At 48.2% G+C, this 18,323-nt stretch overlaps 1 protein-coding gene across 1 annotated transcript in view; it reads left to right on the plus strand.

Annotated features, from left to right (window-relative positions):
- The first annotated feature begins 13,283 nt into the window (after nucleotides 1-13,283).
- ALX4 (ALX homeobox 4) overlaps nucleotides 13,284-18,323 on the plus strand; it is a 67,345-nt gene continuing 62,305 nt past the window's right edge. The window contains exon 1 of the mRNA XM_028727633.2: nucleotides 13,284-14,003. Coding sequence (XP_028583466.2) covers nucleotides 13,547-14,003 — 457 coding nt within the window. The 5' untranslated portion in view covers nucleotides 13,284-13,546. The remainder of the gene's footprint in view (nucleotides 14,004-18,323) is intronic.

Genomic DNA, 18,323 nt, shown 5'->3' on the forward strand with positions numbered 1-18,323 from the left:
CAGTTGGAGTTGGAATGAGGATACAATATTTAACCTGAACAGTTGTCCTATTGTGGTCCGGGTCCACCTAGACCCACATGTTGGTTTTGCTGCCAATAGCTCCTGAATAAGGATGCACAACCCTCTCTTCATTGGGTCCCCCCATCAACAGTACCTGCATTACCTGGCCAGAAAGGTCTGTCTTGTTGCAGCAGGTGTATGTCTTGAGCTTTGAGCCTGATGCTTACTTCTTTAGAAGCACACTAACCTTTTTTTAAAAATACAAAATTAATATACCACTTAATTGTAATAAAACCTCTAAGCAGTTTATGGCGAAAACAATAAAAGACAGGTATTTAAAAACACACAAACATAATTAAAAGACAAAAGACATGTCTGGATAGGCTTGCCTAAATGAAATGGTTTTAGGCAGTACAGTGAAGGCACCTGCCTGATAGCAATAGGCAAGGAGTTCCAAAGTGTAGGTGCTGCCATCAAGCCAAAGACTGATTTCCTACAATGCACAATAAGTATTATGCAACACCCATAAACAGCGCCACTTCTGCAAATCATAGATGAATCATTGAATCAAAGAGTTGGAAGGGGCCACAAGACCAACCCCCTGCAGTCAAAGTGGGCGTATATGAAGTAAGGTAATCTCACAAGTAAACTGGCCCCAAGCTGTTGCGGTTTCCTAACAGTAACACCTTGAATTTGGTCCAGTAGCTTATGGTGCTTTTTAGTAAACTATGCCCTAGCACAGTGGCTGAAGACCTGAGCTGTGATATGAGAAATACTAAATTCAAACCTGGTCTCAGCTACTAAGGTATTAGGTTGAGTCAAGTCACTGTTGGGCACAGGTTCTATGTACCATATGGAGGCTAATAATGGTGTAAGAATGACTGAGCTGTAGAATTGCTAATTTTTGTGAAGGCATAACTGCCCAGTATTCTTTTCTTTCTTTCTTTTCAATGGGATGCTGATGTACCATTACCTAAGCAGGTCTTTTAAAATTGGGTCACCTCTTGCATTTCCCATGGTGGAACCCTTTCCATGGCTTTCAGTTCCTAGTAAAAATAAGCCTAGTAGGCGAAGCGAGGTTTACGTTGGGGCTGCTTCCAAGTTTTCAATTGCGTGGGTGCCCAGGAACCGTGTTGCTTCTGGTCCTATCCAATACAGTACAATGCAAACTTCACAGGATTTTGGGGTGCTTTCTTGCGCTTTCTCCCTCCAAATCGATCCCAGCAACGTTTCATTCGAATTCATTTCGATTTGAGAGCGCTTAGAATTCCGTCCAATTAAGTGGGATACAAATCAGGCAGTCAATGCGTCCATCGCGCACTCCGACTTCCGCCTTAGCTCTGCCATTTATTAAGTGGGAATCTGGGCAGGCTCTTAGGAACCAGTACGGTGTGGAAAGGGGAGTCTCCGGGATGATGTTAATGTAAAAAGGGCAGGGTTCGGTGATGCGGGAGAGAAGATGGAATTGAAGGAGCTTCGTGATTCACACGATTTGCGGATGGTTAAAATCCAGCAAAGGCTTATTACCTGTCTCACCTGTGCGTAAAACCAATCCGAAGAGCACAAGCTGTGTGCTCCAGCCACCCATTTGGCCTGTCATGAACTATTCGTTTTTTGGCTGGGATGAATATTTTCCAATACAGGTAGCAGAAGAAAACCTTTAGAAAGATTCCCAATATAGCCGGGGATGGCAGAGAAAATGATCCTACGCCCCCTCTTTAATTCTAGAGTAGCTATATTGTCTTGCCTGTGATTTTTTTTCTTGAGTAGGTGACTTGAGGATGACACTTGCTAGGACTTGCGTTGCAGAGGAACCCCCTAAGAGGAGTGATTTTTTCTTGAGTAGGTGACTTGATGATGACACTTGCTAGGACTTGCGTTGCAGAGGAACCCCCTAAGAGGAGGGTTCTTTTAAACTAATCCCCAAATTGGTCAGACAAACCGGATTCAAAGCAGCCGCTTCACCCCTGTTCCCTCTAAGACTGAGAGGCACCCCTGTCAGAACGGCCTGCTGGATCCGACCCTCCAGGCCAGCCTTCTGCGTTCTCCTAAGGCGTTTGTGTGACTGTCTATCCACCAACCATGAAGCCCCAGTGGGGCTGGTCCCCAACATCGGGTGCTCTCTGAAGATGGAGGTTCTACGGGGTGGCTGCTTTATAAATGGAATGGAACTGCATTGACTTTCAGGCTGACTGAACAACGCATTTAAAAATGAAAAAATCCTGATCATGCTTTGCATCTTGAATGGTCCCCCACCTTCAACCCCAGCATCTCCAGGTAAGGCTGGGAAGACTCGCGTCTGAGACCCTGCCTGGAGAATGGCTGCTGGTCGGTGTAGAAACTGATCTCTGATCAGCTTCCTCTGGCCACTCAGGGCACCCTTCCGTCTATCTTCGCTGCTGCTTGGGAACGGCTCTCTCTGCTTATTTCACCCAGGCGCACCCAAGCCTATCGCTTGCCATTTCCAGTCTCTCTTCCTTTTATCCCGACGTCTTGCCTTCCCGTCAGTTCATTCGGTAGCAATTGCATAAGGCAGCGTCTCCTCTTGGCTCCCCCTGTTTCCTCGGAGGTTTCCCTTTTAACGCCATTTACGGTGCATTTGGCAGCGATAGGTAGGAAAGCTGCCGAGATCCCCCCGCCCTTATCAAATATTTTGAAAAGTTATTTCGAGTTACAAGCCAGATCGTCTTGGAATCGATCCCCCCCGAACCTCGACAATGCGGGTAGTCTTTTGACTCTTGATATAAGGAAGGAAGGAAGGAAGGAAGGAAGGAAGGAAGGAAGGAAGGAAGGAAGGAAGGAAGGAAGGAAGGAAGGCAGGCTGTGGGTCCTCCAGATGGTGGTGTTGAACTCTAACTAGCATGGCTGATGGGAACTGGAGTCCAGCAATTCTGAAGACCCATCCCTGCCATATAATAATAAGCCACACCATTAACCACAATGAGTCCCATTAACCACAATGGTTAATACTGAATAATTATATTGATAAGAATAAATAATGGGTGATGGTGGTACAATCGTCTATATCTGTGTCGTGGAGTTCACTCTTTACACTCCATCCTATCAGTTTGCACCGATATAAGGCGACTGAAATTGGTGTGACTGGTTCCCAGCTGTTGTTGGACTACAACTCCCATCATCCCTAGCTAGCAGGACCAGGGGTCAGGAGTGATGGGAGTCGTAGTCCAACAACAGCTGGAGACCCAAGTTTGCGAAACACTAGGTTAGATTTAGGAAAATTCATGTTTCTCAGCTGAACAGGCTCCATAACTGCTTCTGCCCCCAGACGTTTGGCCCAACGGAGCTGCGGGGGCGGGATTGGGGGAGGGAGCTTGACAAAGTCCAATAAAAATCAATTGTGACTTTAAAACCCCTTAGGGTGGGCAGGAACTTGGCCGTCATTGTAGCACCCTTTTGAAATAAGGAGAGTGGCACTGCTTTCTAAAAAGACAGGAAACGGAGCTCAGCTCCGGGATACGGAATGTCTAACCCTTAATCTTAAATGCTTGGGAACTACTTCGAGGAGAAGAACTCTGTACATGCTTGTGGGAGCTCGCGTGTCTGGCTCAGATTGAGTCATATTCGCAAACCAGTTAAGAGGAAGCAGACCCTGTCAGAGCAGCGGATTTTTAAAAAAAATAATTGTCCGGTAGCACCTTAGAGACCAACTAAGTTTGTTCTTGGTGTGAGCTTTTGTGTGCATCCACACTTCACATGAAAGCTCATACCAAGAATAAACTTAGTTGGTCTCTAAGGTGCTACTGGACATTTTTTTATTTATATATATATATCTCTACTGCGTCAGACCCACACGGCTACCTACCTGATTCTAGAGCAGCGGAGGTAAAATTAGTTCGCATTAGACTCCGGACTTAATGGTCTTAAATTGACTATCCCGTGTCCCCAACACCTGATAACCAGAGCCTCTGTTCTTTGAGATTCTACCTCTTAGAGCTGTCATTGAACGCTGTGGGGCTTGCTTACGAGTAAACATACAAAGGCCCGCACCTTTGAGAGACTGTTAATTTGGAGAAGCCTTATTAAGAAATCCCTTTCCGTTCAAACGACAGTCGGAAGCGGGCAGGCATTGAAATCAATGGGTAAACGTTCACCTTAATATTGAGAGAGGCTTCCAATGAGGGCAGACTCCGAAGGGGCTTGAAGTTAAACTAGTTTCCCCCTCCCCCTTTCGTTCTGTTTGTAGAAACAGATTATATGAAGCTCTCTAAAGACTGCGTATAATCTGGGAGACTTGCGCGCATCCGACACCCCGCTCTCACAGAAAGAGAGATCCTCCTCCCAGACCAGGATATTGACCGGAAAGTCCCCTGGACTGAAAAGGAACTTGCTTCCACATAAACTGGGCATTTTGGTTTGGAAGCAAATCCTCCCAATGAGGAGTCCTTCCTTCTTGGAGAGAGTTTTTAGAACCGAGGTGGAAGAAACAAATTTCCAAAGTTAAACTTCAGAAGTATGGGTGTGTTAGGCCTGTGGGTGCTGCAGTCAACTCTGTATAACAGGATAGGTGCGGTGTAACTGGAGATTCCTAAGCAATCCGCTACCTCGTGTGTGTGTGTGTGTGTGTGTGTGTGTGTGTGAGAGAGAGAGAGAGAGAGAGAGAGAGAGAGAGAGAGAGAGAGAGAGAGAGAGGTGTGTGGATAAATTAACACCCCGATCGAATCTTACAGGGAAATAAATCCCTTTGAAACGAATGGATAGGGTTTCCACCACCACTGTGTCCCTTCCTCCTCCCCTTCCTCTCCATTCCTCCCGACCTTAAAGCTTTCTTTGCCCAAAACAGGGTCGAAGAGCATCATTTGGCTCTCCAGAAAGGACTCGCGTTGCTAAGCGAGCCTCGGCACAAACAGAGATGCACGAGGAACGCCTCGCCTGGGGCAGCTTAGCGCCGAATGTCGTTCCCTGATTTTATGCTCTGCAGCAGCCGCGTGATAAAAATAGGAGGCCTCGGAGCTCGTGTATCAGGTAGAAGGTACCGAAAAGGAGGAGGGCGAGAGCCCTGGGTGAGGCTGTGTGGGGCGCTCAAGACCCCTGCCCAAGCGCCATGGAGGCCGATGAAGGAGGTGTGATGATGGGGAAAGGACGTTCTTTGCTTGAAAAGAAAATGCTTATTTAAAAAAATAAAAATAAAAACCAGCATGGAAAATCATTGTCCTCCAAGCAAAAGAAAATTGAAGAGAGATGAGTGGTAAAGGTGGGTGTTCAGCAGCTCCTGCTTAACTCCATTGACTGGAATGGCTCCAGAAGTACACAGAACCAGCAAACGGACTAAGCTGGACTCTGATGGAGAGGCTCTGCAAAGATGGGTTGGGTGGTGAACAGAAAATCAGAACCGTCGACTCTTAAATGGGTTACTTTTTCCCATCCTGATTTTTACACGTGGACTTGGAGGTCAAGCTCCGTCTATTTCAGCGGAACTTTACTTGCACACTTGTCATAAGGAGTCACACCCGATCTGTTCATCACCTCGTTTACTTCGAGGACAAGAATTCCTCCTCTGTATTCATGCCATTGCAAAGTCACAACTGATCTGGCCCCTATTTAGTCCCACTATGTAAGTGGTTTACACTTGGATTATTTTCCCTGAGCTTATTTGAAGTAAATGCAATCCCTGGGAGTTAGGCAATTCCTGTTGGAAATGCTTTGATTCATTCTCTAACATGATTTTCTAGTTTTTAAACGTTGTCCAGCTTCTGCAGGACTGATACCTGTATCTGAGTTCTTTCTCCTTCTTTCTCTTCCCCGGCCCCACCCCCGCAAATCAAACCTAGGCCTTCCCAGGTAACTGCTTAGAGCAGCCCTGAAGTGCATCAGAAGTCACACAGTCTACAGGGATAATGAGAGAAGCCAATCCACATTATTCTGCCTCCGCTCCGCCGTGCATGAGCACAGATGCCCCAGCACTCATTATTAGGAGGGAAGTACAACTTGTTTGAGAACACGCTTTCGTGGAAAGTTCTACTGTGACGTCACTGTGGATTCTGTGGCCTGGTCTATGGAGCATTTTTACTGAAATGCTACAGACGTTATGGGATGTTAGGAACATATTGAGTGGGTTTGGGAGGGGGCGGCTTTTAAATAAAATTGTGTAAAGCAGTGTTTTCCAGACTTGGGCCTCCAGCTGTTGTTGGACTACAATTCCCATCATCTCTGACCACTGCTTCTGCTAGCTAGGGATCATGGGAGTTGTAGTCCAACAATAGCTGAAGGCCAAGATTTGGAAAATGCTGGTGTAAAGGTGCTCTAGCCTCTAACAGATAGATCCTATGCATGTTTACTGGGAAGGGAACTAAATAAGGGAGCTAAATAAGGCTTAGATGGCAAGTGTGCACAGGCTGGCAGCCGGATCTATCTATTTCCTCGGAGGATGCAAAGGAAAGGCTATGGTTGGGCGGTAGTAGAGCTTGTGCTTTGTATGCAGGATCAGACCGTAGTTCGGGAGTGAGGAGCCTGTGACCCTCCGGATATGGTTGGATTCCACCTCCCATCATCCCTGATCATGGGCCATGCTGGGATTCTGACAACATCGAGCGGCCCACCTGGTTTCACCCACGTTCCCCTCCCTACTAACAGGATCCTTCTGGATAGCAGAATCCAATCCTGTGCTCTTAGTTCCCATTCAGTTCAAGGAGATTCGCTTTTTGGTGGGCACATGATTGGATTCTTCATCTCTCACACCCAGATCGCGTGTTGCACACGCTTACTTGGGAGTAAACGGCACGGAATTCGTTGGCGTTTATCTCTGAGTAAACCACGTGCATAGAATCGGACTGAGCGCGACCTTAAAAATAGCAGAGGGGAGTGAGACCCACTGCACAGAAGACGTCTTACGACGGTCGTGCTGCCCCAAGGGAACATCTCGAACCGTTTCCAGCCCCCCCCCCACTGCCATCCATCTTCGGCGCCTTGAGCTGCGCAGTGGATTTCGGAGTCGACGCGCGCTGCTTGAGGAGCCGCGGTTGGGTTTTTGGTTCTGTCACTCCGGATGCATCAAGAGCCTCTCCTGATATAGTCCAACCGCCTTGTAACCCCGTCCGCCTAAACCTGTATGTAAAAAAAAGCCCTTCCCTCATCTCATATGCGGTCCTTGGGGACAGCGACCTGTCTGGATTCGTTTGGGTTAATGAACGTCGATGAAACGCCACGTCGAGCACTGCTGCGGATGCACAAGAAAACCGCCCTGTGCTTATTTGCTCTCCAAGCCGCATTGCGTTAGCGCTGGAGTTAAGCCCCACAACAGATCCCAAATGATCTTTGCATTATTATAATTATTTACTTCTCTAAGCAAGTGCGCTTTGGTCCCCAGCCTTAAACTGGCCGATGGAGCACATTGTATATGATGGAAATCGACGAGCGCAGCATCCATTTATTTCCTCGGGGCTGGGTTTCTGGATTGGCGTGTTGGGACAGTCGGTCAACGGGCGATCCTTTGGTCCTTAGATTTAGACTCGCAAAGGCAGCGACGCCCAATTTGTCCACGATTTCTAACTAGGCATTCTTACCATTGCGGCGCTATAGGCGTCTTCCGGGGAATTAAAATAATTCCGAGTGGAAATTTCGGGTGGCCTTGCCAGCTTCCTTGCTCCCATCGACCATTGCCTCCAGTGAAAATATCACTCTACTTTTTTTGCAGGTAGCTAGAAACACAATAGCTGGGAGAAGCCTGAAGCGACTGAGCAAGGACTTCCTTAGACTGGGGGGGGGGGGGAGTTAAATTAAGATGAGATAGTCTTAAGGCCTAAGGATGCGATCCTGTACCCAGTAATCTAGGAGGGATTCCCATTTAGCTCAAGGAGATTGGTGCCTGAGGAGACCGTATTGAAGGGCACTGTATGATTACAGGGCATAACTACCAGAGCTTACATAAAAGTAAGTCCACTGATCACAATGAATTTTACTTCAAAGGAAACGGGTTAAGCAAGCACAACCACAACCCCTGGTTGCACGACCAGGTTGATGGTTTCTAGTCCATTTTGAAACTCTTATCACTGCTGCTATTCGTGATAGTAGCGATAGCATCTGTTACTCTTGCTGCTCCTATTGCGGTGTAGCTAGTGATGCCGGAGAGGGGTGGAATTCTGCCCAGGAGCCTAGATTACTTGGTTAAGGCTGAGATCCTGTGCAAATGTACTGGGGGAGGATGGCGCATCCTATTGAAATATGAGGAATTTACTTTCAGGTATACGTGGATTGGCTAGAGATTCCCGAGATAGTTGCTTTGTACACACAATACTATTGTAAAGGGCATTTAAAGCACACGGGGGGGGGGAGATGTGGGCACTGTACTTTATCCCTCACAGACCTGCAATTCCCAGCACCCTTAACAGACTACAGTTCCCAGGATTCGTTTCAATCGGGTACTTTAAATGTGCTCTAAATGTATGGTGTGTACGCAGCAAGAGTCCACAGGGAAAGAGTACTGCTGAACTGAAGACCCATTGGAATGGATGGGGGCTGAGTAAGAATTCTCCAGACCGTGTAGCTTTCATCCATTTCAATGGAACTTGTGTAAGTAGAACTCAGGTCTTGCAGTGGACACTCTACTAGGGGTGAATTGTGCATCTCAACTTGAATTTAACTTACACACACACACACACACATTCATAGTGATTGCCCTTGGGGTAATCTTGAGCCTCTGCCCCTCCTAGCTGTGTCATGGCAAAAATTCAGACTTTTCCCAAGTTTATTTGAAGGATTGTGTTGTTATTTTTCAGAAAGACGGTAGAAAATTTCTAAATTTGACTGTAAAAACAGATTGTTTTATCAGTCTGGTTTTAAACGTCATCATGATCTCCGATTCCTTCTCATCCTTTTCAGGATAATTGCTGCACGGGTCCGTTTGTAAGGAATGCTTTTTCCTGGATCTACAGAACTTCATGCAAATTAGACCCAGTTTAAACACACTCACGCCCACACGACCGTCTCACAACAAGTACGGGAAACTTGTTCAGTTTGATTCCCCAATTTTCTCTACTAGAAGGGAGCTCAATTTGCTGTTCGCGATAATAATTTGGAGACCGATAGCACCTTTACAGACCTGGTTTAAAAAATACTACTTTTGAAACTATTTTTTAAAAAACTGTTTCTTAACTTCTGTCCCAAAACTGGTTTCGCTGGGCGAAGCTTCCTGCAGAGAACGCCGCACTTCCAAATAAATTATAATGCGATCTTCATTCCAAGTGTCTTGGCGCTCAGACTTCCTATTTCGCTTTTCTCTGTCCAAACCCCTGGAATTGCTCCTCGAGGTAATGCATTTTACTTGGAATAAACCCCACTGAATTTAGTAGGACGCACTTCTGCTGAGAGGTGCATAGGATTGCCTCGTCGTGTGGCACTTTAGAGACTAATAGCTTTCCTTCGATTTTTTAAAAGTATACACTGAGATGCTCCCGGAAAAAAACAACACAAATCTTCTGGGAGAAAGAGAGGGAAGTGGCGGTTCTGTTTCATGGTCGCATCCGATTTACAAGACTCTAGATTTTGCCTTGTAGCCCGTTCTGCTTAAAAATAATGCCGAACTCATTTTCTGCTTCTATAAACCAATTCTGCTGTGATTTCACTAACACTTACTTCGAAGTATAGTCGTTTAGGAGCAAGCGAGGTTAGGCGCTTTGCACTTTCAATCCTAAATCTCTGGCTTTGCGTTAAGAAACCCCATTGATTTCAGAGGAGGGGCGCCGTCCCGCCCCCCAAAAATGAGGTTCTTACAGAGACTTGCAGCCCAATCCGTTTTACTTGCAAATTCTGTTACTTTCAGCGGAATTCTGTTCGGAGGGAGCTGAGCTTTGGAGAGACACTGAAAATCACTTTCAAAATCCAAGTTGTTCTGTTCAACTCTGCAAAGCTATTTAAGGAATCGAGTTTCCGACATCCCCAGATCCCGACTGTATTTCCCAGCGCACTAAAAGCAACTGATTTCACTGGGGCTTTCAGACTGATTTCAGCAGAATTTACTACCAAATTAATGCATGGGGGATTAGGCTTTCTATTTAAGATCTCGATTTCTCCATTTAAAAATAAATGTCGGATCTAATGAAAGGAAATCCTGACACCATACTGTTGCTTCTCCTATCTCTTCTCCTCTTCTGTTGTCGTACGCGTTTTGATTTCATGTGTACTTCTTTGGAAAGAATCATATTTCGCTTTCAATATTATCTGACTCGTTAGTTGATGGCGATGATGATGATTAATAGTAGCAGCAATAATATTTTGCCTTGTATCTATTCTACAGATCCTTTTCTCTTTCTCTCCAGCTAAAGATGGCTTTGGCGAACGTCTCACCGCAAACCATAGGAGGCAGTTAGTCGGGGCTCTCTTAAGTCCCATTGCTTTCAATGGAGCTCAGCCGCGACTCACTTCAGCTGGGTTTGAGCCAAGAGCGCGTTCCCATGCGCTGCTGCGTCAAAAGCGCAGCCCAAAGCGAACGGGTTTTATTGGGACAGTCCAAAGCCCTCTGCTGCTACAAATCTGCGCGGCTGCGGTAATCGCGCTGCTTCCTTTCCCCCACCCCAGCCCACCGCCACATACACCCCAAGTTCCCCCGACTTGCCTTTTCTCTCTGACGATTCCCCACTGCCCGTCCAAGAAGCGGTTTTTTAAGGAAGACTCGCACGCATTGTGCTGATTTGCTTTTTATTAAGTCATGAGAGGGTGAGCGAGAGGGGAATCAAAGGAGGAGGGAGAGGGGGGGGCGGAGAGGCCCCGAAAAAAATGAGGAAAGAATTAAGCAGGTAATAAAGAGAATAAGGAAGGGAAAGCCGCCGAAAGCTTTCTTGGATCGGAAACCTGCCCAAAGTCTCTGCCCAGGGAGGACTTGAGGGGTTGTTTTGAAATCGAGGCAGCACAACGGTTTGGAGCTTCTTCTGGAGCGGTGCAGCTCGGTGTGTTTCTCTAACATAGAAGAAGAAGGTCCAGGTCTCTTCTCAGGAGCGTGTGTGTGTGTGTGTGTGTGTGTGTGTGTGTGTGTGTGTGTGTGTGTGTGTGAAGGATCCTTGCTAATATATTATTAAATCCGGTTATAGATTATATACGGATTTCCCCCTGAATAATAAGCGCTGCCCACACACCAGCACGTTAACACAGAAGGGTTTAGGAATGACCTCTGGCTGGATCAGGCCAAACCGTCCGTCTCCAAAACGGTCGTCCTGTTACGCTTTCAAGGTTGGTTTCACATGAGTCCACTCCGCCAAACAGGTGCCTATTCCTGGGCCCACGAAGCCAGTTGGATCAGCTGAGCTATGTCGCCCTGGCTAGGTGTGGATCAGGCTGCAAATCGGTTTAGGCACCAGCAGTCCGCATTCGGAACGGACGTTTGAACCCTCTCTAAGTAGCTATTTGGAGAGGTAGGTTAGGTCTGATACATGACGCCGCCACATTCCGGCTACACCGAAGTCTCTGAGCTGAAATAGTGTGTTCATATTTTCAGGCGTGTGGTTAGGGGTTTTTTTGGTTGCGTTTGCGTTTCGTTTGATTTTATATCTCCGCGTCTCCTTTTGCCCTTAAATTGCTTTCTTATTGCATTTATTGTAAGCCGCCCAGAGAGCTTTTTATGTTGCGGGGCGGCGTAACGGCAAACAAAAGTAATTAATTAATCGTCCCCCTAGAGGAGAGTGGGACAAACTAATAAACAGAAATACAATGTCAATTCGCTTTGCCTTTGTCTTGCGCAGATCGAGTTGCCCATCTTTCTCAAGGAGCAGCATTTCCCCATCGCAGCACAATGCCATGGGAATTTATAAATGGCAAATGTTACTTCTAGGAAAACGTCTGTTTGGACGCCCACATTCACCTCTTTCATAGGGGTGTCGTTTTCTTGACGACGTTGTTATTGTTGTTGTTGTTGTTGTTGTTGTTCCCTAGTGGGGTTCCACCTTTGCAGCCAAGATGGTCCCCGCAAGGAAAGGGTTAAGGATCCTTCTGACTGAGGAGCCGCGGATGCCCTTTGCCTAATATCTTTATTACTGAAAACTTCAAGGTAAAGGGAGAGAGCGCCAGCAATGGAAACCAGATGTGGCGATGGAAAAATGAGGGATTACAAAGGGAGACGGAGAAAATGGAGCGTAAAGGGGCAGCAGGAGTTAAAATGGGGAAGGAGGAGCGTCGTGAAGTCGAGCTGACTTTTGCAGGATCCGTTTCAAAGGCCTGGAACGGCGGATGCCAAGCCGTGTAAACATCTTTGGAAGCGCAATCGACCAATTCGGATCCGCGGCTGGCAAATGGAGAGCTCTCGCCCTGGTTGTGCCGAGGAGGAGAATGGCGAGGCGTGAACTGAAAGAAAACCACGAGCAGCGATTTCAGTCGTGGTGTGGTTGGTGATGATGGGAGAAAGATCATCAGCATCGCCACCATATCTAGGAAATCGAACTTGCCTCCTCCTCTTTATGCGCTTTTAACAGCTACTCATTTTGTTGCAAAAACAAAGTCTTGCTCGTTCCACAGGTGAAATGCAACAGGGGCAGAAATTCAACCAGTCGAGCGTTTCCTACCAGGCCCCGGAAACGGTGCCAAGAGCTGAGCCGGTTGAATTTCTACCTGTCGCGAGTGGTTTCCCAGCCCCAAAAGCCCTGCCAGGACACACACAGACACACCTGGCAACCTTCATAAAGGGAAGCCTGACAACAAGCGGAGCGACCTTTCTCTGCGGCCCAGCAAAACGACAGGCTCCTCCAGTGTCCCAATTGCTACGAAAGAGAAAAGCGCCGGGGAGAAGGGGGTGGGCCAAGCAGAGGGTGGGGAGACTCCCCAGTGCAGTTTTTAATAAAGGAGGGCAGATCAGAAACGACTCCACAGGCCTGCAGCTGCCAGGCTAAGGCCGCGGGGAAGATGGACCAGGGCGAATCGACTGTGTCGGATCGGCATTAAATTTCCGCTCTCTCGCTCTCTGCGCGCACAGACCCTCGCATTCATCCCGCTAATCGCATTACTGTCATGTGGCTGGTGTGTTTTATTGTTTTTGCGGTTGTGATTTTTAATATATATCTCTATCTATAAATCCTGAAATAAAGCTTTTTCCTCCCTCCCCACGCCTTCTCCCGTTCAATGCAGAAAATAAAAACCCAGATCTGCGTCCTACTTTTTTTTTTCCTTCTTCGCCTTCCCCTCCGCACTTTTTCCTGTCCCTGCACATATTGATCAGGGCTGGGAAGGGGAGTTTATTTGGCTTGGTGTGGCTGGAGGCGAGGAGGGAAAAGTGGGGGGGGGTCGAGGGAAGAGGAGAGGAAAAGAGAGGAAGAGGGGGGCGAGAGACAAGAAAGCAGGGTTCCTTGAGGAGGGATTCCCCCCTTTGCTTCCTCTCCTCTTGGAGCCAGAGAGAGGGAGAGGAGGCGGGAGGAAAGAGACCCTCTCCCCCTCTCCGCTAGATCTTCTGGGTGTGGGGGGATCTGTTTAGCTCTCAAGAACATCTGAATCCTCTTAGTGCTCGCTCGCCCAGCTGTGTGTGTGAGAGAGGGGGGGGAGTTGGAGGAAGAGAGAGAGAGAGAGGGTTGCTGGTGGTGGATGAGGACACTGCGGGGCCCTTTTAATTTTAGGCATGAATGCCGAGAGTTGCGTTTCGTTCTGCGACCCAGCTGCTGCCATGGATTCCTTCTACAACGCCGCCTCGCAGGGCAGCGCCGACGGCTCCTCGCCTTTTAGGGCATTCCCCGGCGGCGGAGGCAGCGACAAGTTCAGCCCCGCTTTCCTGGCCAGCAAAGGGCAAAGCTTCGGAGACAGCGGCAGCGGCAGCAGCAGCCCCAAGTGCCGGAGCCGCTACAGCCAGCCGGAATGTCCCAGCCTCGACGGCAGCGGCGGGCAGCAGCAGCAAGCGCCGTCGGCCGCCTCTTTTAACAAGTATCACCCGCAGCAGCAGCAGCAGCAACAACAACAACAGCCTCCGCCGCCGCCGCCTCTCTACGCGCAGAGAGGCTCGTGCAAAAGCCCGTCGAGCGGCAGCCTCAAGCTGCAGGACGCCAGCGGCCACAACGGAGCGCTGCAGCTCTCCTGCTACGGTGAGTTCCCCGAGTCGGTCAAGATGGGCTGTGCACGGGTCTGTAGATTTTTCTTTCCCCGCACCCTCCCTCCCAAAAAAACAGCCCGTCTGGACTTGCCTGGAGTTGTTATTAATTCGTTTCCGTTTTTGCAGGGCTTCTCCTTGCAAATCCGGAGTCACTCCTGCGTCGCTCTTCACCATTTCCACGCTACGTTCTCCGGGGATGTAATTCGGATTTTGGATTCTCCCCACTCTCGCACACGTTCCCTCTCTCCCCTGTGTAGTGTAGAATATTATGGACTAGATAGATACCTCTGGTCTCCAAAGTGGAAGCCTACGAAAAGGTTCAAGAGATGGGAGGAAGAGAGACAGCCCCCTTAGGTAGAAAAATGGGTGTTTTTAAGATATCTTTTCTCCTGGGGTCGCTTGCAGATACCTCCGTTGGCTGGGTCCACACGCTATTTAAACCCATACATGTTAAGCCAATTGACGTTCATAGGGGTGACCGTCCATAACTGGAAGACATAGATTTCAGTTTAAATTTATAACATTTATATGCATTTATAACAACTTTCTGATGCTTTGGTACTCGTTATGCCTTCTGTCTCCTTTCCTGGCCAAGTCTTTTCTCCTTCTCTCTCTCCCCCCCCCCCCCAATATGACCAAATTCATAACGGTGACTTAGGTCAGTGCGTTCAAACGTTTCCTGGCTACCGACGCTCAGGTTTCCCAAAATCCGATGTCGTTCGAAAGCAACTAGGTAAAGCTTTCCGTCCGCGAAGTCTGGGTTGGCGGCGGCGACGCGCAGCTTTTCATTAGCGTCAATTAAATCATCTCCTCCTCGACTTGGCTTAATGAGTCGCCTTAACCCGGATTCGTTCTCGTTACAAGTTTAACGCCGCGGTTAAAATGGCAGGCAAATGTTTGCTTTAGACGGTTATTCTGGGAGGATTAATTAGAGATAAGGGGTAGTGAAAATTGAAAAATAGAATTATAGAATTATCTCTCTGGGTCTTTTTTTCTCCCCTGTCGCTCCTCCTTGCAAACCCGCTCGATTCAAGGCACCTGAGAGCTCACCTTCTGCGCAATCCTAAACCCGTTTACGTCCTATTAAAAACAAAAACCCAGTGATTTCAACTGGTCCTAAAAAGCCGCGATCCTAAGTTTACACGTCGAACTTCTCATCTCCGACAAAACTTTCACCAAAGACTCAAACGGGGCAGAGGAATCAGCAATGTAATTCCAAGCGAGTGGAAACAGTTCAGTCAAAATTGGTCATTTTTTTACTTCTTGTTAAATCTATTGCATTAAGTTGATCCATTTTGGCTGGATCGTGACCAATAACGGAGAAGGAAACACTCAGGGAAGGAAACACTGTCCGACTTGAGCCTATTTCAGTACTCCGAAAAGGGTTGCTTCTAGTGTCTGTCTTTGTTACTCTTCTGTCTCCCCCTCCAAGAGCCCTCTTTGTCCCCACTGACTCTGAGTCAGAGATACAGAGAGGTGATGGAGGATAACTGGCTCAAGGTCACCGAGTGAGCTTCACGGAGGAGCGGGGATTTGAACCCAGAACTTCTTGATCAAAGTTCAGCACTCTGTCCACTACACTCCCGTCACGCTCCTTTCGATCTCCTTGTCTTTACGACTCCATTTGTCCGTTCCAGTTGCTTTTTCCTAGTCAGGTTTACCTTCGGAGGACTCCCCCCACCCCCCACTTCACTCACTTTCTCGTTTCCAAATTCAGAGGACGTCGAAGGCACCTTCCATTTCTCCCCCCCCCCCCCAACGGGTTCGGAAGTCTGAGAGTGTTTTCTGACTAGAGGGAAAACCAGAGGGCCTGGGGTTACGTTAACAAGCCATCCATCACCGCAGCAGCAAAGAGAGGTCCCGATTTCTTCCAGCGCTTGCTGGACTCCTATCCTCCCTCCATTAGACTCTTTAAACTGGCTGGTTACCTAACAAAGTAGAAGTGGGGCCGGAATTCCCCTCTTCTCGTTCGCCCCGTCGGGCTCCCTTTGCAGATCTGCTGCTGAAAGGAATCGTGTATGCAGTCTAAGCGTTCAGCAGTTTGAGGTTAGGGGAATTCTGACACTCTGGGCTGCTAAGCCGGTTAGTAATAAGGAAGGTAGGAAACCCAGCGTGAAAGGGCCTGTTTTTAAAAAACAAAACAGTTCTTTCTGCTATAGGTCTGGGAACACTCGAGCTAGGGCATTTTGGAAGGGTAGGAATTGAATTCCCTTTTAAAGAAATGCACTCCGTGTGTGTGTGTGTGTGTGTGTGTGTGTGTGTGTGTGTGTGTGTTTGGTAACAGTGTAATCCAATGCATGCCTGCTCAGAAATACATCCCATTAAGTTCAACAAGGCTGACTTCCAGGTAAATGGCGACAAGTTTGCATCCCAAACGAGCTTTCTCCCTGCGCACCCCACCTTGACAAAATCTGGGGGGGGGGGGGGGAGACAGCAGTCCTCACCCAAGGACCATTGCCTGTTGACCGTCTCTGTTGATTTCCAGGGAAATCAAAATACTGTACTACTGAATTAAATTATGAATCTGGACATTGGGAGGGGGGATACAGAGCCCAGAGACCACCCTCCGTCCCAGAAAGTCTCAAGAATTAATTTTATAGCAGGATGTCGCCTTCGCTTTTACTACATAGGGCAAATTTAGTGGTGAGCGGGTTTCCTCTGCGAGGGAGCGCTCAGCTCCTCTAGAAACAGAAAAGGCAGCTGTCGAAACATCTTGCGGCAGAGGAGATCGGAAGGAGGCAAGCCACACCACAAGTCCCTGGTGCCACTAGGAGGGAGAGAAGAAATAACAGATCTCGGTTCCATCCTGCCTTTTAAAAAATTGTTTACATTGCCTTTCCAAAAAGCGAAGTGACTCCGAATTGGGCTGCGAAGCAAAGAAGCTCCGAGAGGCGGTGCATGAGGAGAGAGAGAAAAAGAAGGCAGATTTACTGCCCGAGAAGGCCAAGGGGCGGCCGAAGTCTCTCGAGAGGCTCGTCTGCTAGGCGATTTCTTCAAAGGCTGCTTCGCATTCCAGGCGCAGCCGCATTTCCACGGCCTGGGACTTCGAATGGAATCCCCGCCGGCGCGCCGAGGGAGAATCCGCGGCAGCCGCTCTGCTCCTAGAGGTGGAGCGCAAGCCATCCTGTCCTGGGTCTGCCAGCGCCAATAAGCGCCTGCTCACCGGCCCCGTAAGAAGTCACTGGCGTCAGCTTTTCAGCGCCCCCCTTCCCCACCCAGAGAATTTCAAGATGATAAATCAGGAGGACGGGGGTAGAGGTGGAAGCGCCCCTTTAGAAAATATTCCCCGACACCTGCCGTGGATCTGTTTTAAATAACCATTTGCGCGCAGTTGGACTCCACTAACAGGCTCTGTTCCGCGGCTCCTATGGGGATTCCAGCCCCAACTGAGTCGAGTGAGCGCTGGTGCTGCCTGCCTCCTTAAACCCACAGGCTTCCAGATTTCCTAAATCGGCTTCCAATCGTACTACTTCGGCTTAACAATTAATTAGCCGGTATAGTTATAAATCACGGTGTGTGGGGAGACGGGTTCCCATTTCTAGATGCTACCCTGCCGACGATGTGTTGTTACCACTGACGCCCATCTAACGATATTTTCTGGGAAGGAGAGCTTATTGAAACGGACCGGCCTTAACTTCCGCATTAATGAGCTTAGAAAAATAGCAATAAAAGTAATGGCCACCTTCATAATAAATCACGATACCCTTCAAAACACACCGAGCAGCGGCGTCTTCGCTGCGATCTTCCTATTTAAAAAATAAATAAAAAATGGGAGGGGGGCATAATAAAGACATATCCACAGAGCACCCAACCCCCCTTAAAATCGGAGTTATTCTTTCAAAGTGGAGCTCCTAAATTGTAACATTTTGTGTGATGTGGCTTGAAGGACAAGGGCATTTAATACGAGCCATCTGGATTTGTGGGGATAATTATTTACAAGGAGCCATTAAGCGAGGAATAGTTTCTGATTAGTAGGGAGAAGGTTGGCTTGGGGGTGGTGAGGTAGAAAGGAATGGGATTTCTGGGCACACGAACCACACTATATATATATACATTTATCGAGAGTAAAAAAATGGATGGATGTTGGCTGAGACGGGATTACCGCCTCGCTCCTTAAAGATTCTTAATCGCTGGAGCTGCGCCATTGCTTTTCGAGCTGAGTAAACCATTTATTTGCGGAGTGTCCAGGGTGGGGCGAGCGGGGAAGGAAGAAGGGCCCTGTGCGGTTTCTGCACATACAAAAGCTAAATACATCCACACACGGGCCGCTTCGGCCAGAGCACGGCCCAAGCCACCGGCATTCGTACAAGAA

Source organism: Podarcis muralis, chromosome 1 (genome assembly GCF_964188315.1).
Source record: "Podarcis muralis chromosome 1, rPodMur119.hap1.1, whole genome shotgun sequence".
Classification (NCBI taxonomy): Eukaryota; Metazoa; Chordata; class Lepidosauria; order Squamata; family Lacertidae; genus Podarcis; species Podarcis muralis.